Source organism: Gopherus evgoodei, chromosome 12 (assembly GCF_007399415.2).
Source record: "Gopherus evgoodei ecotype Sinaloan lineage chromosome 12, rGopEvg1_v1.p, whole genome shotgun sequence".
In the NCBI taxonomy this organism is placed as follows: Eukaryota; Metazoa; Chordata; order Testudines; family Testudinidae; genus Gopherus; species Gopherus evgoodei.
The window spans coordinates 38,363,038-38,386,699 of record NC_044333.1 but is presented as its reverse complement, the minus strand read 5'-3'; the positions used below and the strand labels follow the sequence as shown (position 1 = coordinate 38,386,699).

At 44.2% G+C, this 23,662-nt stretch overlaps 1 protein-coding gene across 1 annotated transcript in view; it reads left to right on the top strand.

The window, feature by feature from the left end:
• The window catches only part of SLC7A5 (solute carrier family 7 member 5), a 71,003-nt gene that overhangs the window by 7,899 nt on the left and 39,442 nt on the right, over positions 1-23,662 (top strand). Inside the window, exon 2 of the mRNA XM_030581273.1 lies at positions 17,674-17,799. Within this exon, the coding sequence (XP_030437133.1) occupies positions 17,674-17,799 (126 nt within the window). The remainder of the gene's footprint in view (positions 1-17,673; positions 17,800-23,662) is intronic.

Sequence of the window (23,662 nt, the reverse complement as noted above, 5' to 3'; positions counted from 1 at the left end):
GGAGATCAGGACAAGAGGTGGGCCCCACACATATGCTGCAACACTTGTGCAACAAATCTTCGCCAGTGGTTGAACAGGAAAAGGAAATCTATGCCTTCTACAGTGCCAATGATTTGGAGAGAGCCAACAGATCATAGCAGCAATTGTTACTTCTGCATGGTGCCTCCAGTTCGGAAAGGTGTGTCAAAGAAGAAAAAGTGGACTGTGCATTATCCAAACATTCCATCAGCTATATGCCCGGCACCCCACGGAGAAGGGCTGCCGGTTCCTGATGCACCAGAGTCATTCTCACTTGAGTCAGACGAGGAAGAGGATGAAACTTCTGGTCCTGAACCATCAATGTCACAGGACCCACATTTTCTCCCATCCTCCTCCTCTGAACCACACCTCATAACACAAGGTGAACTGAATGACCTTGTCAGGGATTTGGAACTACCCAAGAATAAGGCAGAGCTGTTGGGCTCCAGACTACAGCAGTGGAATCTCCTGGCAGGCTATCAGGGCAAATGGAGACCATCAATGCTTGCAGACTATTGCTGGACAGTGACGAGATGCTCCATTTAATGAATACAAGAGACAAGCCAAGAAGCGCTGAGTAGACACTGAATAGGACTAAACTATGTACATAATAGTTTTTTGCCTTTTGTTTCATAATAAAGTTTATTTATATAACCCTTTTGCTGATTTTTAAAGTGTTACATACACAGGACAGGTGAAATATTATCATGTAAAGCAACCATAAACACATGAAAAGACCTAGGTTTACAATTTATGATTAAAACTCTACTAGCTACACAATATACATAAACATAAAATGTAAAAACTTAAATATCTTAGAAACAGTAGCCAATCAGTTGTTTTAATTGTCATATTTGAATTCAGCACATCAAAATACATAATATCACATTTTATCGCTGAAGCAGATGACTTCTCAAAAATTGTAGACCAGTGTAATCCAATGACACTCTGCTGCTGCCAAAACTGTAGCAGTTATCTTGTATGTAGACTTTTCAAACTCCCTTTCCTTCCCCTGCAAACAACATAGCAGGCATCCCATTTAATGCAAGAACATCACTGACTTAAAAGATCAATTACTTTTCATCTGTCTTTTTTTCTGTAAAGAATCTAATAGTTGAAGAATTTGCAGCAGTCTGTGCAGAGCTGCACTGCATGGGATGACACGTGGAGCAGATGAGAGTTGTGGATGTTACTAGCTGCCTTCCTCACAGATGAGTTTAAGAGTCAGCATTCTGTTATAAACTCTGATTCAGCAAAAGATTTAAACACCTGTTTGCTCTAAGTGCTATGCTGAGTCATGGCCCAAGCCTAGAAGTAGATGAATATTAAATGGCAGCCTTTCAGCTGAAAACTATACTTGCTGTGGAACAGATGTGTTTATATCATACCAGCGTGATGCTTTGTTAACTTCACTGTGAGCAGCAGACCAAATAACCAACTGCCGGATTGCAAACTCATTTGGTATTCACAGTCAGTGGACAGGCACAAAATAAGTATTCCGCTGGTCCATCTTGGGTGGGTTTATTCTGCACCACAGATGTTCAGAATTAACCTACCACTGCAAGGATGGCTTGGTGCTTTGAAAAGTAATATTAGCTACTAACAGCAACAGGGCTGAGACTAGACAGGGCTAGATATAAAAAAGGAAGCAAAGGAGGACCCAGGTAGCACAGCTTGCACTTGTTGGCACCTTTGTGACTTGGTTTCCTCAAAAATATCCCATTACATTTTATTGCATTTAAATGCTGTGCGTTTTCAGCAGAGTCCTTCAGGATTTTGATTTCTAAACTTCTCATGAATTTGGAAAGACTTTTCCAGAGAAACCCACCAGGATCCCTCTGAGTGACTTTAGGGGATTTCAGACATTCCAAGGGTCCCATAGTCAAACAAACTGAGCATAATGGAGCAGACTGTTGCCAACTAGCATAGGGAGCTGATTCCTGGCTCTTTGCAATGCAAGCTAAGCAGCATGATTCAGGCTGAAACCTGTTTGGATTTTTTCATTAAGTCCATGACCCTGAATTTGTTGCTTGATGCTACAGTGCAGCCACCTTCCCAAGGATTTCTGCTGAAAATGAGAATTTGGAGACTGCATGAGAAGTAGCCCAATCTTGAAGATAAAGGTGGTTTCATAGATATGGAAATAAAACTTCTGTGCTTTTAAGATTGGGGTCAAAATAAGGGAAGCATTCAGTCTGGATAAAACTTTATGAAATCCTGAAGTTTCTCACTTGGTCTGGTTATTGTTTGTCATCTGCCACCCCCTGTTCTTTTATTCAAACTTCACCTGGCTTAATTTCCAAACCAATCCAAAAATTCTCCTGCCATTAATGTACACACTGATACAAATCAAAGAGGCGCATGAGTGACATTTTTGTCTGAAATTGCAAAATGCTTATCTGCATCCAAAGCAGCCATCTTGAATTCCTAATGGCAATAGTGAAAATTGTGTGCCAGATGAAACATAATTTTTTTGGCACATCTGATGCTTTGCCCACCTACTTGATGTGTGTTGAGGATCAGGAAGCTAATCCCAACACAGAACTTTGTACATATTAAACCCTATTAACAATGCTAAGTTGTATTATCTTCCACTTAAACTTTAAAAAAAAAAATTAACTTTTTTTAACTGAAATCAGATTTGCCGCCTTCTTCAAGTTAGGAGTGTGGAGGAATTCCCTCCACCCCCCTCCCTTTATGGATCAGACTCTGCTTTAAAGATGGCCACCTCTTAATCACCTACCATCACCCATTTGGAAAAAAAACAACAAACATGATTCTCTAATCAATGAGCCAAACTAGTTGGCAACTGTAGTGATCCATTTACAAGGATCAATCGGCTCTAATACCTATGCTTCTACTATACTATATTGCCTTTGTTCTGTTCCTGGATGTTATGGTGATAAAGACATTTTGTTCTGTCTTGATCTTGATCACACTTCTTTTAGGCAGTATGAATGCTGACTACTGCAGCATGAGTGCTCGCTGTGCTGGTTTGCCCAGCTCAGAAGATCTGGAAATATTTGCTTCTTATTTTCACAGAATTACGAAATCCGTGAGTGTGCTGAGAAATTATCAGCAGATATTTCCAGTTACACAGGGCATGTGTGTCATACATTCTTGAAAAGTGAGTGAGCACTTGCATCATGCAGTTTGGAAGGCAGCTGTCAGTTATTCAGTCCTCTGTTTTAGGATCCATCTCTTGTCAGTGCTGTTGGATAGTGTATATTTAAATATGAAGATGCAACCTCTTTCCAATGTCTGAATAGATGGAAAGAAAACTTTCAGGTGCTTCTCAATGCCCCATTGGAGCTGCAGCTCCAGGAGGATGCGAAGAGTCCAGCCCCTCAGTGTAATGTAGAGGATGTTATTGTTGAGGAAGTCTGATGCGCAGCCCGTAAGATAAAGAATGCCTATGCTGCTGGTATTTGTGGTATAGCTGGTGAGGATTCTGTCTCCGAAGGCTGACCCATATTATCAACAGAGTATGGAGTCATGAGGACCTACCGGTGACTGGTGCTGTGGGATTATGCTCCCACTTTGGAAAGGGAAGGGTGATGCTCTGGTGTGTTCCAGTCACCACAGCATCACTTTGCTTTCCATTCCAAACAAAATATTCATGTTGGCTCTTCTTGAGCATGTTAAGGCCGCCATAAGGAATCTACACTGTCTACAGCAAACCGTGTTTCTGGCCAGTCAGTCAATTACAGAGCAATTTTTACCATTAGACAATTTATTGGAAAAAGCCAAAAAAGAGTTTTGGCACAGGAAGGATGAGGGGCGTGTAGTCTTCATTGATTTACAAACTGCATTTGACTCTGATCATTGTTCCTTTTGGTTCTGCTTGCAAGCTGCTAGTGTGCCTGGAAAGCTCCTTGACCTTCTTGTAGAAGTGCACCACGGATATGAGAGCTGTGTCCGCTTAGATACTAGGATGTCCAGCTGGTTGGAGTAAAACAGCAGTGTCCCACTTGGGTACATGGCTGCCTTGATTGGTTCAATGCTGCTGTTGACCAAATGATGGAAGCTGCCAATAGCTGCATACTGGGAGTGGTACTGTATGACTTCTGCATAACAGACCTGAAATATGCAGATGACACAGTTGTAGTCACATACTCACAATTTCATCAGTGCCTTGTGCATATGTTTACGGAAGAAGCAAGTAAACTTGGTCCACATGTCAACTGGAAGAAGACCCAACTGGTAAAAGCGGCTGATGGACCTCTACCACTACCCCTTGTAATCGATGGACAAAACATTGAATTTGCCAACATATTAGAGTGTCTTGGTTTCATTGTCACCAAGGAGGGAGGTTGCCTTGCTGATGGAAAAACTTCATAGATGGCCTTCTACATGCTGGAGAGAAGTCATGTCTTCTGACCTTGCTCGCCTTAGCCTTTACATAGAGCAGGCTTCAACATTAGCAGGAGACCGGACTCTCCGGAAGCAGGTGATCCAGTGTGTATGCTGTATGCTCCATGAGAGGGAGAATTTAATGAGCGGGTGACTCTCGTGTGCTGGTGGCTTTTCTTCTTCTATTCTTTCTCTGTTGGCCTGGTGACTGTTAGTCATTTGCATCCTTCCTTTTCACCTGCAGTTCAGATGCACCTACTCCCGCTTCCTTTCCCCACCACCCCAGTTGAGACTAGATGCCTGGGATTGTACATGCTGGTAAAACAGCCCTTGGAGCTGCATTTTGGTCTTTGGCAAATAGATTATCCTACTACTTTATGCTACGTTTTTATACTACTATACTACGTTTTCTCCCTAACTCATAAATAGCACGTGTGTGGGAATTATTTATCCTTCTTTTATACAACAACATTGCCCTTGGATTTCTCACATTGAAGGGAAATGCTTCTTTATTTATTTAAAGAAAAGCTGCATTTCTGTTTTATTTAAATGTCTTGTCCCTTCCCCCTCCACCTCAGTTTTGTGTCTAAATTAAAAATTTGAATCTTTCTGGTTTTAGGATGTACATCTGTTGCCATTGCATTGATTATGATGTCACAAATCTGGTCCTGTGAATTCACAGCCGGAGGAGCAACTGGATGAGAGAGAGGCTGGTTTTAAACATCAGTATGTTTAACAAGGAGGGAGAATGGTAAAGAACAACCAATGACCCAATTCTAATACTAGCGGATCATCTCTGAACTCAAGTATCTGAAAGTTGCCCTTTCTAGTGTACAAGTCTCTCAGTATTTGTCAATAATTTCCATGTGTTACTCCTGTTTGAATCTCCAGGAATCCATTTCTATTTAAACATAAGTCTGTTGGGACTCTGTTTCCATGAAGCCATGTCAGTACCATCTAGGGTGTAAAAACAGAGAACAAATTCCCTTTATTTATAATTATTGGAGGGGGTAAGAAAAATGAAACAAGTGATTCTATCGAAAGTGGGCATCACGCTAACAGGGATTTTTATTTATTTATTTTTTTTTTAAATTTTTTTTTTTTTTTTACAACATGCACCAGTGCTTCGCTGGCTCTAGCGCATGCAGAGCTGACCAGGTGAAAGAATAGATCTGTTAAATGACAACACTATCTTGACCTCAAACTACAAAACTCTCTTCCCAGAGCAACAGACTGTTCTCCAGGAAACGAATCCAATTGAGGACTTACTAGTGTCCATGTTTACTGGACCTGGGTTTGATATAGAGAGCAGGTTTCCCAATCTTTACAAAAAAATAATGATCTGTATGAAACCATTTCCGTTCGGCATTTTCTCCTCACCCTAGGATTGCCCTGCATGCCTATGATTCCAATCTGGCTGGGTTCCCTCTGTGAATTTAAAGTGCTGTTGTCTGGGCAGCAACAGTCTTTGTTCCTGACTGGGAAAGTGGGATATCTCTATCTGCCTGAGTTCTGGTCAAAGGTGCCGACTTGCCTGCCCCAGAGACTGAATTTCTCTGCCTAAAGAAGGGTAAGAGGACACTCATTGCCAATCTTTTACATAAGAACAGCCACATTGGATCAGACCAGTGGTCCATCTAGCCCAGAATCCTGTCTTCTGACAGTTGCCAGTGCCAGGTGCTTCAGAGGGAATGAACGGAACAGGGAAGTTATTGAGTGATCCATCCCCATCATCCAGTCCAGTCACTCTGATAAAAGATATTACCTCACCCACCTTGTCTCTCCAATCCTAGCTTCTGACACCCTGGAGTTCAGGAACCACCACACTGTGAAGTTGCATTCCTGAGCATCCTGGCTAATTAGCCATTGATGGACCTATTCTGCATGAATTTATCTAATTCTTTTTTGAATCCACATACTTTTGATCTTTATGACATCATCTGGCAACAAGGTCACAGTTGACTGTGCATTGTGTGAAGAAGTACTTCCTTTTGTTTGTTGTAAACCTGCTGTCTGTTGGGTAACTGCTGGTTCTTGTCTAATGTGAAGGGTTAAATAATGTTTCCCTGTTCACTTTCTGCACATCATATATTGCTTCTTAATTATCTCTGTTCTAAGCTGAACAGTCCTAATCTTTTTAATCTCTTTGTACACAAGCTGTTCCATACCCTTAATTTTTGTTGCCCTTCTCTTACCTTTTCCAATTCTAACATGTCTTTTTTGAGGTGAGGTGACCAGACATAGTATTCAAGATGTGAGCGTACCATGGATTTATATAGTGGCATTATGATATTTTCCATTATCTATTCTAATGTTCCTAATATTGTTAGCTAATTTAGAACCCATATTTGTGTGTATAGCTGGGGTTATTTTTTCTAATGTGCATTACTTTGCATCTCATCTGGACATTTTGTTGTCCAGTCGTCTAGTTATGTAATTCTTCGCAGTCAGCTCTGGACTTAACTCTCGAGTATTTTTGTTATCTGTAAACTTTGCCACCTCACTGTTTCCAGATGACTTGTGAATATGTTGACAGCACAGGTCCTACTATAGACCCTTGGGGGACCGCACTATTTACCTCTTTCCATTGTGAAAACTGACCATTCCTACCCTTTGTCCCCTTTCTTTTTATCAGTTACCGATCCATGAGAGGACCTTCCCTCTTATCCCATCACTGCGTAGTTTGCTTAAGAGTCTTTGGTGTGGGACCTTATCAAAGGCTTTCTGAAAGTCCAAGTACACTGTATTTATTGACTGTATCATCTCCAGTCAGAGCATGTGGACAAGGGAGTGGGTTGAAGGAAATTCGGAAACCTAGGCAAAGTGTAGAGGACCGGCTCCAGCAGACAGGTTTCCTTCTCCAGGAGCTAGACAAATGGTTGAACCTGAGGGGTTTACAGGGCAGATAAGACTCACAGGCTGTGTCTTCTCCACCCACTACCACCTCTGAGAACTCCCAGATCTGACAGGGCCCTGGGTTGGAACACAGGAAAGGCTACCTACCATAGCTCCCTACCTACCAAAGGCTCCCTACCATAGCTCCTTAAGAGCCTAGACCCAGATGTGGTTGGAAAGCTGAAGATCCCCAGCTTAAATTCTATCACCTTGTTGTGTGCTAGCCCTCACTTGAGTAATCTCATATTGGGGTTACCCCTGTCTTTCAATTCCTGTTCTCCCCATTCTTTCCCCACAGTCTGCTTTCATCACTAGTCTTGTCTCCTCTTACACCTGCTCCTTGTCATGCTCCTACCACTAGCAGCTTGGTGTTAGACCCTACAAACAATTTGGCTGTGCAGTGCTGGAGGTGCTACCAGAAGCAGACATTGGAAGCTAGCAGGGGTTACATTACTGTATAGCCACGCCATTAGTATCTGAGGGAATAAACTTCACAGGGTGAGTTGCTATGTGCCTAGGCCTGAGATGAACCCTGCAGAGGACAGTAGGTTGTTCTACCTTCAGTGAGTGGTTCTGCAACTGAGTGCTCTGTGGTTTAAACCACTGCACGCTCTGTGTTTAGGAAGGTAAAGTACTCCCCTGTTTGTCCCAAATGGAGTGGGGTAATGTAACCTCCCTTTCCATGTAGCATCTGTTTTCTTCTGGCTTACAACATGGCACTTTGCAGGCTATGTTCTCTCTAAGTGTCAGGTCCCATTTAATTCCCGGGCCGTGTCCTGTTGTCCACTTCATTCTTCATCTCCTGGTTGTCAGTGAGTTCAACTCGTCTTATCTCTCCTACGTATTTTGGAATGTTGGGTGCATCATCCCTTCCAGTAAAGCGGGTTTGGCCTCAATCAGCACTTCAGGAACAGGAGGAACAGCCTACACTGTAGGATGGGGCTGTGTCTAAACAGGTTGAAACTGCTCCAGGAGCAGTTGTAGCAAAGGATGGTGTAAACGTCTGCTGTTGGGGTTCGCCCCTCTCTGGGGCAGCTGGGAGCTAGGCTGCCTCACTACACAAGTCCAGTGCACTGGTGAAGTAGCCTGGTGGGGCAGGGAACAGCCAGGAGCTCGGACCTACAGGCAGGTGCTGAGCAAACAGGTAGCAGTTTAAGCCCAGGCTCCTGGGCCTGAGCTTCGGGGCAAGGGGGAAGATTGCCACCTGTGAGTGGGGTAGCGGGGGGGGACGCAGGCCTGCCCACTCCTCTGCATCCCAGCCCGGGGCCACAACAGCGGCAGGCAGCCTGCTGCTGTGTCAGTGGGGATCCTGGCCGCAACACACTGACATTGGCTCTGGGCGTGCTGCAGCCAGACTAGGGTCGGCTGCCCCCAGGCTACTTCCAACCTCCCCCTCTACCGGTACCTCTGTCCCGGCTGCATCTTCCGCAGCGTCCCACACCATGGGCTCCTCAGGATACTGAGCAAGGGGTAAACTGGGCAGCTCCTCGGGGTCCCTTTGTACCAGTCGGCTTGGGGCTCTTCCAGCGTCTGGTCATCGTCTGGTCAGCGTCCAGGCTCTGCAGGTATGGCTAGTCCTCGGGTCGGTCACAGGCGGCAGGAGTCTCCCCAGCAGGAGCTAGGGCACCAGCGTCTGGCCTCTCCGGCAGCCAGGCAGCCTCTGAGCCCTGGGCTGGGCTTTTATACTTCCTAACCTGCGCCATGACTTCTGAGGGGCGGGCGCAGGCTCCAGCGCGTCCGCCCACTTTGGCGTGTGTAGGGACTCGCCCCTCCTTGGGGCGGCTGGGAGCCAGGCCGCCTCACTACAGATGAATATAGGCACCTGATGAGAATGACCCAAGTGTGGCTTTCCAGTTAATGCTCAGCTCTTAAAGCACATTTCAAACATGAATCCTTGGAACACCTCTGTGTGGTGTTCCGGATGAGGGAGCTAAGGTAGAGAGGCTGTGATTTGCCCTAGATGCACCCCGCTCCTCCCATAAACCCAAAGTTTGCCCTTTCCTCCCCAAAGAGACAGTATGGTACCCCTGCCTGACCTGACAGATGTACACATCTTGCTCCCATGGTCCTGGACAGGTGAGGGGAACGGGACAGGAGGTTGCTTTCTGTAGACTAAAATGGGGATATTTGGCTACCTCTCACGGAAGTGTAGGATTTTTCAGTTTACATCTTCAAAGCAATGCATGGCTCCTGAGCACAGTGTAAATGTAGGGTAACTTGGTAACCACCGCAGTCCAAAAACTGAGGTTTGTACAGCTAATGAAGTGTGAGGAGGAAAGAAGTAGCTGGGGGCAGGGGCTTCCTTCCATAGTGGGATATGTATATAGTAAAACAGCTGCATCTCAGTCATCTAGACAGTCATTATCTCTTGCGTTCAGCAGTAACTAATGCACTCAAGTGTGTAGTTTCCATAAACTTTGTACTAGTCAGAGCAGGCCGCTGAGAATCAGGGCTTTCTTCTCCCGCTCTCAGCTCTCCTATTGGCTCACTGTGTCACATCTGTGTTACATGCAGTTACAATATTTACATACTGGCCCAGGGTTTGGAGATTTATTCATGTGTAAATAGCATTGACTTCCTGACCCGAAAGGTGGGTACTAGTGTTCTATACTTCATGTGCACATATTTAGCAAACCCCATTCCCTTACAGCAGCTGTTCTGTACAATGCACGGGATCAGATCAGATTCTCCCCCTCCCCCCTTTCCTAGGAACAGGGCTAGTATAACAGCCAAAGAGGGCTCCTGGTTTGCTGCTTGCTTGTTAGTTTTGAGTCATCTCCCCCACCCCCACCAGTATTCCCTGGAGGTTGTCCTGACTGCTCTAGATTTCTGGTCCCTGGTCCAGATCCAGTATCCAGAGTTCCCTGGAATTTACTATGAATTTTCTTGGGTGTGACTCCTCCACTCTCATGCTCTTCCAAGGTGTCGTGTGGCACTGTAGCTGCTGTGTGTTTGAGTCATGGTGTTTCTTATGCAATTTCCCTCATTTGCCTGCAAGCCAGTGTAAGTAATGTCATGTTTGCTTTGGGCAGAGCCACACCTTCAGCTTAAACACCTGGATTCTCTGCTCTGCAACCACCCAGAGCCTGTGTACACAGGAGCTTTCCCATGCTGGCTGAGCATCCCTTTTTGAAGGAATTTATTCATGGTGCTGTCAGTGGGTGATCCTGTTTAAAATAAAATCCCTTTGGAATCTGTTTAAAGAAATTTGTTAATAAAAGCTAGTGCTGAGTGGATCAAATGTAAGTGCTTGTGGGCACTATCACTATGGCATCACACACATGAATGAATTTGTCCTCAGTCCCTCATGTGAGGTAAGAAAGTATTATCCCCATTGTACAGCTCAATAACTGAGGCACAAATTAAGTAACTTACCCAAGTTCATGCCAGGAGACCAGCAGAACTGGGAAGGTAACCCATAGCTCCTGACTCCAAATCTAATGCCTTAATCACAAGATCACCCTGTCTCTCCTTGAAATCCTTGGGCTCTTGCTCTCCAGTTCTTTGTGGAATCTGCTGCCCTTAAAATCTCTTGAAAGGACTATGCAGGAACCTACTGTTAAGGGCTGAAAAGGCACATGGATCCTTATGAGCAGACCCTCCTCTCGGGATTTTATAATAAAATGTTTTCAAATTTGCTTTGTCGCCTCTCTTGAGATCAGTACAGCTTCTTGTTACCCTAGTTCTGTAAAGCTCCAGCAGAGAGACATGACTGATCAGCTCACTGTGTATGTTCGACATGGGCTGAAATTCTCCTTCTCAGAATGGCGACGCCTGCTTTGCACCTGTTCAGATTAAAGCAGTGGCCAGCTAGGACTCTGTTTAATGGAGGGGCAACCGCCATTCTCCTTGGTTCAAATAGCAAGTCCCAAGCTAATCGCTCTGAGTGGGAACTAATGGGAATGGAAGTTTCCCTAAGTAAATGTCTTCCACTCAAACCCTGCTTCTAATGCACAGTGTCTCAGATCAAAGTAATAAATCTTTAGGCATCAAAGAATCCTGTCCCTTTCCACTTGAGCTCTCTTAAGAAATGGAACATCACTGGAAATTTGTCCTCAAGGCTCAGGCCAGGTCCACACTACAGCATTAAATCGATTTAAACGACGTTAAATCGATTTATTTACGCTGTAACCGTCCACACTACAAGGCACTTAACATCGATTTTAAGGGGTCTTAAAATCGATTTCTGTACTCCAGCTAAACGAAAGGAGTAACCCTAAAATAGATATTACTAAATCGATTTAGGGTTAGTGTGGACGGAAATCGAAGTTCTTGGTCCTATTCTTTTACTGAGCTACCCAGAGTGCACCACTCCGGAAATCGATGGTACCCTGGGACCATGGACGCACACCACCGAAGTAATGTGCCCTAGTGTGGATGCGTAAAATCGATTTTATAAAACCTGTTTTATAAAATCGATTTTACTAATATCGATTTAAAGCTGTAGTGTGGACGTAGGCTCAGTGAAACTTACCCACGTGCTCTTCTCTCTAGTAGTATGTCTATATTGCAGAAAAAACACCACAGTAGTGAGTCTCAGAGCCCCCAGGTCCACTGTGTTGCAGGGCTTGTGCTACGGGGCTAGAGATAGCAATGTGGACATGTCGGCCCAGGCTGTGAAACCCGGTGAGGGGGGAGGACTTCAAAGCCCAGGCTCCAGCCCCCGAGGGAATGTCTGCATTGCTATTTTAGCCATGTAGCATTAGCCCCCTGAGCCTGAGTCAGTTGACCAAGTTCTAAGAGAAACTGCCATGGGGGTGGGTTTTTTTAATAGTGGAGGCACACCCTTGGGCCTATGATGAGACAATATTACTTAGTGCTTTGAATAGCACTTCTAACATTGAAAGGACTTTACATACATTAATTTTGCAGCATCCCTGTGCAGTAGGCAAGTGTTATTCCTGTTTCACAGATGGGGAAACTGAAGCATAAAGAAGTCATGACTTGCCCCAGCCCAGAAAATGTGTGAGCCTGGTGTCGAATGTAGGATTTCTCAGCCCTGTGCACTGATGCAAGTCATTTCTCTATTAATGCCCAATATCACAGGGTGGTGCTTGAGGTGAATTTAAAAAATGAGATGAATACAAATACTTCCACAACATTTTACATTTAAAACCAGGTGAAGGGTTTTTAGGCAGCCCTTTCCAGTCCCTCTAGCACAACCTTGCTGGTTAGGGTGCAACCAGAGGGGCCAGAAAGAGACTAGCATTTAGCGTGCAGGCTGAAGGGAATGTCGCACAGGAAACAAAATGGCTAAATGAAGAGTAAATGGATGTTAACACTCCAAGGGCCTGTCTATACTAGGGGAGAAAGGGTGTTAGTGTTAGCTCATGTTTTCAAATCCATGTGTAAACAGGGTTAGTTGTTGTGTTTTAACACATTTGCTAGCTGAGGTGAATGCTAGGTTCTCTCCAGAATTCACTACGGAGTTGTGTTTTAAAAGGTGGAAGCTATTGTGTGTAAATGATCCTGTTTAAACACATCTTTTTCTCTAGTGTAGACATACCTTAAGGTTGCCTTCCCTACCCAGGCAGGGAGCTGTTTTATAGAATAGCTAACTTAACAGTGCCCCTTCTAAGAAAATACTTGGATGTAGATGCTGTATGTTCACTCGTTACACAATGATAGGAGCTCTATCTCTGGGCCATGCTCCTGTTGAGCTTTGATAGTGCTGCCTGCTTCTTTTCCTACTGAATAACCTCAAAGTCAGACCACTTGGTAGCATTGGAATGAGGCATGGAGATATGCCCTATCTCCCTTGAAAAATATGTAGCAAAGGAGCCATGTTCTGTGGGTTTTAATTGCTGAGGGTGGGGTGGGGAGAAGGGTTTTTTCAGTTTGCTACAGCGCCTTCCGTTCCCAATCCTATGCTCTCTCCTGTACATTAAAGCAGATCAGCCAAAGCACAGCCCATGTAGGATGCAATGCAGAACTACATCCACCCTGAAAGGAACCACTGGGGGAGACTTTAAGTCCTACACAGAGCAGCTCTGGGTCAGGATGGAGCGTTTGTGTCATAAACCCCCAACATTCAGACTCATGAGTTGTATCCCCCCAAAACTGCCTGATTGGCTTAAAAATTATGATATATACATATACAAACGTTTTAGGTTCTTTTAGTTTTGAGCCTCTAAGCTATATTGGGTCACACTTGCATGCTTTTCTCTACAACCATGAGGGCCAGAATTCGTTGTTTAAATGAAAGCTGAAATTCTCACATATTCATATGACTCCAGAAACAGGAGCTTTAACAGAAACCCCTCTAATTGTCAAGAGAGTTGCAACAACAAGCATTTCATTTTAGGACCCGTTGTCTTTCATAGGCTCTCAGACCAGGAGGGACCACTGTGATCATCTAGTCTGACCTTCTGCATAACACAGGCCAGAGAGCTGCCCCAGAATAATTCCTAGAGCAGAACTTTTAGAAACACATCCAGTCTTGATTTAAAATAGCCAGTGATGGCGAATCCACCACAGTCCTTGGTAGAAAGTTGCACAGTGGTGGGTGTGATCTGCTCTGCTTTTACAAATTTGGTTCAGCCTTCAAGCTCCTGCCAAGCTTCTGTTGCAGTCCTTGGGTGGGCAGAGTTTGGGCATTAGAACAATTGGTGTACTTGCCATGCTGTGTGCTACGGTGAGCTTTTTGTGCTGTCTGAATGAATGATGCAATCATGCTCCGCTGTGCTGCTCCGCTGTGCTGCGTCACCAGGAAATCCACTCACTAGGATGATTCATTCATTCAGACACTCCCTGAACTTGCCTTCCACTGGGTGTATCTTCTGAACATGATGTACCCAGGAAGAGTAAGGCAACAGCTTTATCAGATGTTTAGACCCCATCAAATGCAAGTCAGGACTAACAGATTAGAACATTTAAAAGCAAAAGTATTAAGTAAGGGGGGGGTGTTTTTCCCCTTTCTCCTCCACCCCACTTAGATTATCAGCTTTTCCTCTCTTTATTGCCTTACAGGGTGGCTGTGAGGTTTAGTTAACTGTTGGAGACCTTTGGCTATAAGTCCATTGGTGGAGGAAAATTACTACTAGCTGGCATATAGAATATTAACTAATACAATTTGGAGGTTTCAGTGGTGTGATTCTGCCAGTTTGGGGTACATCAATCCTGAGGTTCAGGTTTTCAGCCTTCAAATTCTGAATGGCATGTCCGATTTCACAGTCTAAGTCACTGCCTGCACAAATGTGTCTAGCAATTTGTGCAGTCTCGGCATTTTCCACATTTCCTAAACTTTCTGCACAGCTCTCCCTGGGGTTTCTGTTTCAAATGGCCAGAGGAGAAAAACCAGCTTTTTAATCACTTCAGTGTTCAGGACGGAAGTCATGGGTGACTATACTATTCAGGATCTCAGCCCCTATTTCTTCCCCTGCCAAAAAAAGGGAAAGGAAATGAGCCCCCCACCAGTATTTGAAAATGGAAAACCCCAAGCATCACACCCATGCTATGTCTGCTCTACCTGAAATGTAAACTCTGACCTATTATGGATGTAAGGCTCGTCACAGCACTGCACAAAACAGCTGTTTGGAGAAGGGATCATCTTTTCTTAATGTCTACGATGTTGATATTAGCACATTGGGGCCCAGCTCCCTTCTTGGGGTGCCCAGGCACTACTGTGGTACAGTGACAAAGCAGTTCACCTGCTGGTAGTGCTGGGTAGGACCTCGTCTCTCAGACTCCAGCTCCTATGGATTTCTCTGGCCAGGCTGAGTGCGGGGAGCTGAGAGGGATCACTGGCTAGCTTGGGGGGAAGTGGGCTGAATACTTACTTAAGAGAATAATCATATCTTTATCTAAAAACTGCAGAAAGAACCACCTGGCTGGGGGTTTCCCATCTGCAAATGAACTCTCCCCGCCTCTGAAATGGAACCTGTTGCTGCACCCCATCAGTGGGTGGGCGGAAGGAGAAGAGCTGATCGGCAAGATGTCGGGTTGGAGGAGTAGGACCCTGTTAGCCCTCCCAGATGTTTGAGGAAGGCTTTGTGTGTGGTCGGCTGTGTTGCCTTGATTCCATCTGAACAAAGTGGAAAGATGATAATGTGACCGTCTCATCCCTGCCTGTGGAGAGCAGAATATAATAATTATCCTTGGTGGTGGGACTGCAGGGCTCTGCGCTGTCCACCCTCTCTGTGTGTAGGCACGTCCCCCTTTAACTCCTTCCAGCCCAGTCAGCTGGGCATGCTTGATACTACGCTGCCCCTCCCCTCGTTTCCACAGGGAAACCAATGAGTTCAGTCTGGGCCAGAACTGTCACATGGTGCTGACAGCCGCTCCTGGTTGTCATCTCTCTTTTTCTTTCTGATCAGACTGCCGGGGAAGCTAGTGTGTGTGAATCTGTAGCCCATTCTCACTCTCTTCTGCCCCCTGCCTTCAAAATCACACCAGTCCTGCCACAGCTTGAAAGGTGTAACTGGGACGTGAATAAATGACCTGTATATTACATCTCTTGGGGAAGTGTTGCTGTGTTTGGCCGAGGATCCTGTAAATCCGGGTTGTGCTGACGGTAGTTTGATAGAGGATGGGGGTTGTTTTGTGATTTGTAGGCAGATGCCTGTTGCAAAAAGGAAACCGGTGACAGCCATGCATTGGAATGTACAGTAGCCTGGGGGCTAATCTGACCCTTCCTGGAATATATACCACCCGCTTGGCTGCCTTCCTCCTCTGTTGTCTTGTTAGAAAACTCATCTAGCTTCTGAGGACTAAAAATATACATTGCAGCCCACATGCGAGAAGATCAGCACTAACCCATGTGCAAAATCATGGCTCAGGAAAAACAGCAACAAGATCAGATGTCCAAAGACGTCTCAGTGACTGCCTGGATCCAGGCCTGCAGCAGGGAGATGGATGTGGTACTGGATCCAAGCTCTGGGTCTGTGCATTGGAGAGAGGTGATGTGCTTAGATTTGGGTTCGAACAGAGGAGAGTTACATAGAACAGACTGTGGGCCGCTGCCCACTATACGGCATACTATTAACCCTGGTTTCACCTGGCGCTACTTGTCCATCTCCCCAGCAGGAGAGGGGAGCTGGACAAGGAGAGTGACCATGTGATGAAAACCCTTGTGATCTTCTGATCACTTACTAGCTTAAAAGGAAATAAAAGGTTTTATTAGTGAGCAGCTTTCTTTCACATTAAAAGTGGCAAAATGCCTTGTGCTTTTATATGAAGGCAGTGTGATCTAGTGGACGGCGCGTTGGTCTGGGCGTCAGGAGACCTAATTCTTGGGGCTGGTCTACACTATGGGGGAAAGTTGATCTTAGATATGCAACTTCAGCTACGTGAATAACGTAGCTGAAGTCGAAGTATCTAAGATTGAATTACTCACCGTCCTCACGGCGTGGGATCGATGTCCGCAGCTTCCCCTGTCGATTCCGCAACTCCGTTCAGGTTGGTGGAGTTACGGAATCGATATAAGCGCGTTCGGGGATCGATATATCACGTCTAGATGAGACACAATATATCGATCCCCGAGCAATCGATTGCTACCCGCCGATACGGCGGGTAGTGAAGACGTACCCTTAGTCACAGCTCTGCCTCCGACCTGCATTGTGACTTTGCACATGTTGCTTTTCCTTTCCCTCTCACTCTGCGTTTGTCTTGTTTTCTGAGACTTTAAACACCTCAGGGCAAGGATTTTCTTTTCCTGTGGGTTTGCACTGTGTCTAGCATGTGTCCTCAATTTCAATTGGGTGCTATTGTAATACAGGTAATAAATATATCATCTCTAGAAATAGCTCCCGGAGTCTGTATTTCCATGGTGATTATATGTAAGCTGTCTTGACCATAGGAGTAACGGGGATGCTTTAGGAGACATTGAAGCCATGTACTTTACTGTTAGTGCATTTTTATAATGTGTCACTATACCCATGTAAGGAGGCATGTCCCTGCTCCAGAGAGTTGTAATCTGTAGCGACCACCTTCTTGAAGACAAGAAATAGGGAGGGGGAGGGATTCATCCCAAGATAATTATATCTTAAATATTTATTTTTAGTCCCTAACCTGTGTTAGCTAAAATATGGCAAACCTTTGACTATATGGAATAGTGTACTTCAGGGAATATGTAGACCCAGTGTCAGATAAGTATTCTCAGGGGCTAGAGATCTCTGACTTTGTGGATAATATGGAGGGATTATACTACATTAAGTAACATAGGGTTACTACTTAATATAATATACTCTAATAATAATAGAGAGATTCTCTACCAAGTCTTTAGAAAGCAAGAAAGTCCTAAGATGGACTTGTGAGCTCTGTTTGTTCTTTCTTTCTTTCTTTTAGCAGTTTGTGTTTACTAAATTTTAACAGAAAGCAAAGGCCCGTGAGAAGTCTCAGGGTATGTTTTGTGTTCTAAAGATTCACTGCAATGGAAACTGATTTGTCTCTCCTTATCTCTGTCCTTAGTGTTTCTCACCGCGGTGAATTGTTACAGCGTGAAAGCCGCCACCCGCGTCCAGGATGTGTTTGCAGCGGCAAAACTGCTGGCTCTTGCTTTGATCATCATTCTTGGTTTTGTGCAGATTGGGAAGGGTGAGTATGTCTCCTGTTTTTGCTGAGGGAGAGAGTGCAAGGCTGGTGGTTAGAACTGGGGACTGGGAGTTCGGACTCCTGGGTTCTCCTAGCCCTACCATTTATTTCTTGTGTGACCTTTGTGGGTTTTTTTGTTTTTTTTAATGTCAATAGATGTAAACAGTAAAGCACATAAAGCTCCTTTTTGAAACAGGTTCCATACTATGTTGCAACTTTAACTGAATTCCTTCCACTATCTTTAAAAACAAACACACCAACTCCAAGCTAGTGCACATACTAAGCAGTGATACCTTTGCACCTGGATTTATACATGATAAGGATTTCCTCGTTTCCATCATTCTCAGTACGACTGAATTAGTTTTCTTGCCAAATAACTGATAGTGGAGCTGCTTATGCCTCTCACCTGGGGAAAGATCAGGGATTGATTCTCTGTCAGTTGTAGAAGGAAATTTTTGTCCTGTCGTTACATCATGAAATCACAGTCACCATAGTGTCTCAACACAACACATCTTGATGACTCAATTTAGCCTTTTTGTGATGCTAAAAATAAAATCAGGATTGTTTTCATTGTCCTGAGGGTCAGGCTTCTAGGCTGCAAGGCTAGCTTGCAAATTTCAGGATGTATCTAGGCAGTACAGTAATAAAAATAAATTAATAGTAATATCATAATCCAGTCTAATTCCCCTTCCCCTCTGCCTTTCAGGACATTGTAGCAATTGGCTACATAGCTTTCAGAATGTCCTTATATCCTCCCACTTCCAGAATATATTTATTTATGTTTTTAAAAATCATAATAGACCAAAGAAACCTTCAGATGGGTCCAGAAATATTAATTACTCTAGAGAATCTGTCCCCAGAAAAAATTATACAAAGGTGTGTTCAGAAGCTCTCATAAATGCAATACAAGTCTGTTCTCTTCCTGTGTGCTTGAGTGATGTTTCCAGCAGTCCCTTTATAAAAGTGGGTGAGCGTGTGATGGGGTGTGTATGGGTTTGTCTACGGATAAGCTGCCATATTTTACATCTGTAAAGGGATTGCTGGAATTTATATTAATGGTACACAAAGTATTCCACCATGCAAGGTATCTTCCACTTAATTCAGCCATTGGTTAATTTGGTTCCTTGTTTAATTTGATCAAAATCTAAGGGCCGAAATAACACTTATTAAATAACACGGTGTCCATCTTCTTATCTTGATCTCTTTAGCCCAATGTTATTGGGTAACCTGATCACTAAATGCAGAAGGTTATCTCTTAATGAAAAGGGAAGGCTGTAATTCTGAATGAAATCAGAGCGCCCAGGAGAAAGTCTCCATGATAAAAGATTGGTACATTTAAAGGTGACTAATATTTCTATAAGCCCTGACATGTTATACAGAGTGTGAGGAGGACCCTAGCGATCATGTGGATAATTGACCCACTGCTCAATGCAAGTGATCAGAAGAGACTTTATTGGAATAAGACGAATTGAAAATCCTGGTTAATTTACAAGTCGTCTGCAAAACGGGCACTCCTGTCTGGGCAGGAACTTGCTGTAGGTCACTGTTGCACCAAATGCCAATTTTCTGTCACCAAGACTTTTAAAAATATGTATTCAAATATTTAAAACCACCCCAGAGCTTTTGTGGAGTCTGCTATCGCCCAGATACAAGTTTAGCTCATGAGAGAACAGAAATTCCCTTAAACGGGCTGTATAACTCTCTCAGTTTCAGGTTAACTGCACCTTTGAACCCCTCCTTGCCTTCTGCAAGGACATCCACTTAAGGTTTCAGGCTCCCAGTTGTCATCTCTCTTGGGCAGAGACCTCTCTCTCTCTCTCCAGACTGGAGTTTAGGCTTGCAGTCCCTTTACACGTCACTGTGATTTCCCCATCAGGGTCCAGCACCTGTGGGTACCCTTTCTCCAGGGCTTACAGCAGTGTACATCACTTACCAAACAGCCTCCACAAAGCAAAATACAGTTATTTGTAAGGTAAAAGCGTTACAGAGAAGACACAAAAACCAATAAATGTTCCTGCATGCATGCTAATAGCTCACCAGGTGTCACCCATCAATCTTACGGAGTCCTAATAGGCTAAAGTATTTTAAACACTTCCGCCAGGGTTGTTGCCTCCACCCCCTTTGAACAGATGGTCTTGTCCATTTGCTGGGTCAGAAAGAAGGCCCTGAGTCAGTTTAAAGTCAGCCTTTTTATGTGAAAATCCCTGAGGTTGTCTGTTGATCTCTGGAAAATCCAGTTTGAACCCGTATCGGCAAGCCTTCTCAGGGAGTGGTACCTCTCTGGGAGTGGTTACAACCCGAGTGATTTGCCTTAATTGCCTTGCACTGTGTTTAGTTCTTGGCAGAGGCTGTGGTCCCCACCCACCCACCCACCCGCCTGTACAATCCCTGGCCCACAGCGATACATAAACCATTCCTAAACGTAATACAATGTGATCCCCGAATATCTGTCCCAATGGTGACCTGAGCACACCACTCCTCTAGCAGCTAGGACACAGTGTTTCCAACAGGATCATGTTCATTCATCAAGAACTAATTAAAGCCCTTATCTTTGTTGGCTGTCAGTCACACACTGCACATTGCCGTGGTAAATGTGAACTGCAGGCTTTGTGCTGAGACCTAAGCTGCCCCAGCTGTATATGACAATCGTCCATCAGTCTGTATTCAGCACCCATGAGGTAGGTGGGACAGAAATGGGATATCCCTTACAATGCTGGTTCCTGCAGGTCTTCACGAACATAGATGGACAATTGTAACTGATCAAATTGTGCCCTCTATTGATGGCTGAAAGCAAACCAGAGGGTGAGCAGATGGGGGGGAGAGGGCAGCTCTGTTCATTGATGCTGGATATGTGGCCTGTCACTTCTAGGCTGAAACCAGCCAAGAGCCACAGTGATTGAGAATTGCTATGCACTGACTCTTGTATGTCCTTATGTAACTGGTTCGTGGGTTCCCATCCGTTTCCTAGTAGTCTGCATCCGCAAAAACAGCCCTATGATTGTCATTATCCTCCCAGAACTATCTGTGCATTTTTGTCTACATCATCCCTCATGTATGGAACATCCTCCCTGGACTAGTCTATAAGGCCACTCCCATGTCATCCTTCATATCCTTCTAGTGTGATGACTATAAGAAATTGACCAACTAATAACAGTTATGTAGGCGCACTTGGGGGTAGTTGATACTGATTTTTAAAAATGCTCGGGCTGTATGTTTTAACTCTCTTGCCCACCTGCCCCCTTTCATAGGTTGCTGGTGCGCTCAGATTGTAAACTCATCCTGGCCGGGACTGCATCTTCCTGTGTGCATGGAAAGTGCCTAGCACAGAGTGGGCACTACTGTAATGCTATTAGTAATTAGTCCTTTTATTGGCAGTCTTTGCAGAGAAGCCAAGGATTAAATGAGGCAGGGAATATTATGTCGCCCCAGAGGTGGCTTTTCCAGGACTGGGTTGAGGGTATGTTGACTGGGCAGTCGAGGAATAAGTGGCACTGGTGCTAATTTACTGAATTATCAGAGGACTTCAGTCTCCGGCACTGTCAGCTGACACTAGCACTAAACTCTCTATTAATTGAAACATTTTAAAAATAAGCTTTTAAAAAAATAAAAGGTTTCTTTTCAGGAAGACAAAGGAAGTATTCTGCTTATTTTTTGTTGTTTCCTTGTATAGTTACCCTGTGAACTTACAACTTTCTCAAAGATAGGGAAATCATAGAATCATAGATTATCAGGGTTGGAAAAAGGTCATCTAGTCCAACCCCCTGCTCAAAGCAGGACCAATCCCCAGGCAGATTTTTACCCCAGTTCCCTAAATGGCCCCCTTAAGGATTGAACTCACAACCCTGGGTTTAGCAGGCCAATGAAATGCTGTATCTCAGATTTGATTAGCAAGCAAACTTACCCTTATAAAAAGAGTTTCCATATGACTGGATAAAAGTGGATGAGAATTTTGAAATCTGGGTTTTATGAAAAGAAACTTCTTTCAGGGAGCTATGCAAGCACTTTTTTTGTTCAATGTGGATAAATAACATTTATAGCTTGTCCATCCTAGCTTCTTCCTGGCAAATTCACTTCACTGCCCTCCCCCCTCCACACTTTTAAATTCCTGCCTGACCTTTGGGAGACACTGCTGTCTTTGCAGAATTCCTTGCTTCTTCAGAGGATTTTATTCCCCTTCCAACTCAGTGCCTACAGCTCTAGAGGAACATTGTTCAAGGCTTTGTTGCAAAATATACTTCCCTCCCCCTTCCTGCTTTGCTGAACTTTATCACCTTTAGAAGAAGAAGGAAAAAATCACAAACAAATCCTCTCCTCCAATTTCCCAGTAATTACTCTGGGGCAAGTGAAATCTTTGTTTTTTCATTTTCTGTTTATTATAGTAATAATAAAACTGCTGTACATCTTTGGAGCACTTTTACTCCACACAAATCTTACCCTCAGGTCTTTTGCAGAGTATGAGTCAGATTTGGCTCCTGGTTACATAGGTATAAAATCCACGTGAACTCTACTGACACACGGGTGTAACCAAGAGTAGAATTTAGCCCTGTTCATGTAGCAACCATCCTATATCTTCCTCCCTTATCACCTCTCCACTCTGTCTCTCTTTTGCAATCTTACTTGATAACCTCCCTTCTTCCTTGTCTCTGTGCCTCTTCATTTTTCTCTCCAGCACTAGTGCATACTTGTGTCAGCAAGCAACATTTCTGCCAACCGATGAGGGGTGTTTTATATCTCAGTCCCTTTAGCAAAGCCTTCCTGATGGGAGCTAGGTGCTCCTTTTTTCCAGCCCTTTAACAGACCTACCTAGGTCCCTGTGAGTTGCACAACAGGGCAGATTATAGGGGTCAGAGGTTGACTGGATTATAAACACTATTTGTTTGTTCCCTCATGAAAATGGAGGTTTGCTAATATAAGAGTATATTGGGTACTATTTATCTCTGTAAATACATTTTGGGATGTTGTTTGCGTGGAAGATGTTAAACGTGGATTTCCAGTTTTTGGTGGGTTGATCTTCCCACATCCTACAAAATCCCAGACATGTCAGGATGCATTCCATGGGATCTTGCATTTCTGAGGTACTTCACAGGCCACTCTGGTGTGGAATGCCCTGCACGTTTAACAGCTCTTGTTGAAGTACATTTAGGACAGGAAGTGAAGAGTAATGCAATTAGACTCAATAAGACAATAAGCCCTTTACGGCAGACACCATATCTTCCTTTGTGTTAATACAACACCCAATACAATAGGGCCCCAATCAGGATTGGAACCTTTGGCTGTTACCACTGTGCAAATAATTAATAATAAAGCTATCCAATTGAAACTCATGGTGCAGTTTGGGCAGGAGAATCTCATTACTCGCATGGGGTTTAGGTAGGACTGTACATGACTGTTCTATTTAGAATCTCTCTACCTGAAGTAGATAACTCTCAGTCATTCCATGTTTACAAGCTGCCCTAACTCAAGAGACCTACCCTTCTTGCTTGTTTAGTTTTTTTCTTTAACAAAATGCGAGGCAGAGGAATCTCCCTTGTCTAATACTTACTTTCACCAGCCTCGCAGTGGAAGAATCTGTCTCAATGATCGTCTGCTAGATTCACTTATTCCTCTCATGTGCCCTTTCTCATCCTCCATTCGTATTTTAGTTTCCATCTTCCCAAAGCTAACACTTCTCTGTAATCTTACCAAGAGCTGTAAGCCTGCTACAGTAGTGATACAGCAAGGGGACTATTTTTCTTCTTTCTCCAGTAACAGAATTACGTTAGTATCACATAAGGTTGCACAGCGTCTGGTTGCTGGATCTCTTGCACACTAATATCAATAGGCCTTGTGTATAAAGTGCTGGCTCTTTAAAATGGGTAATTTTTCT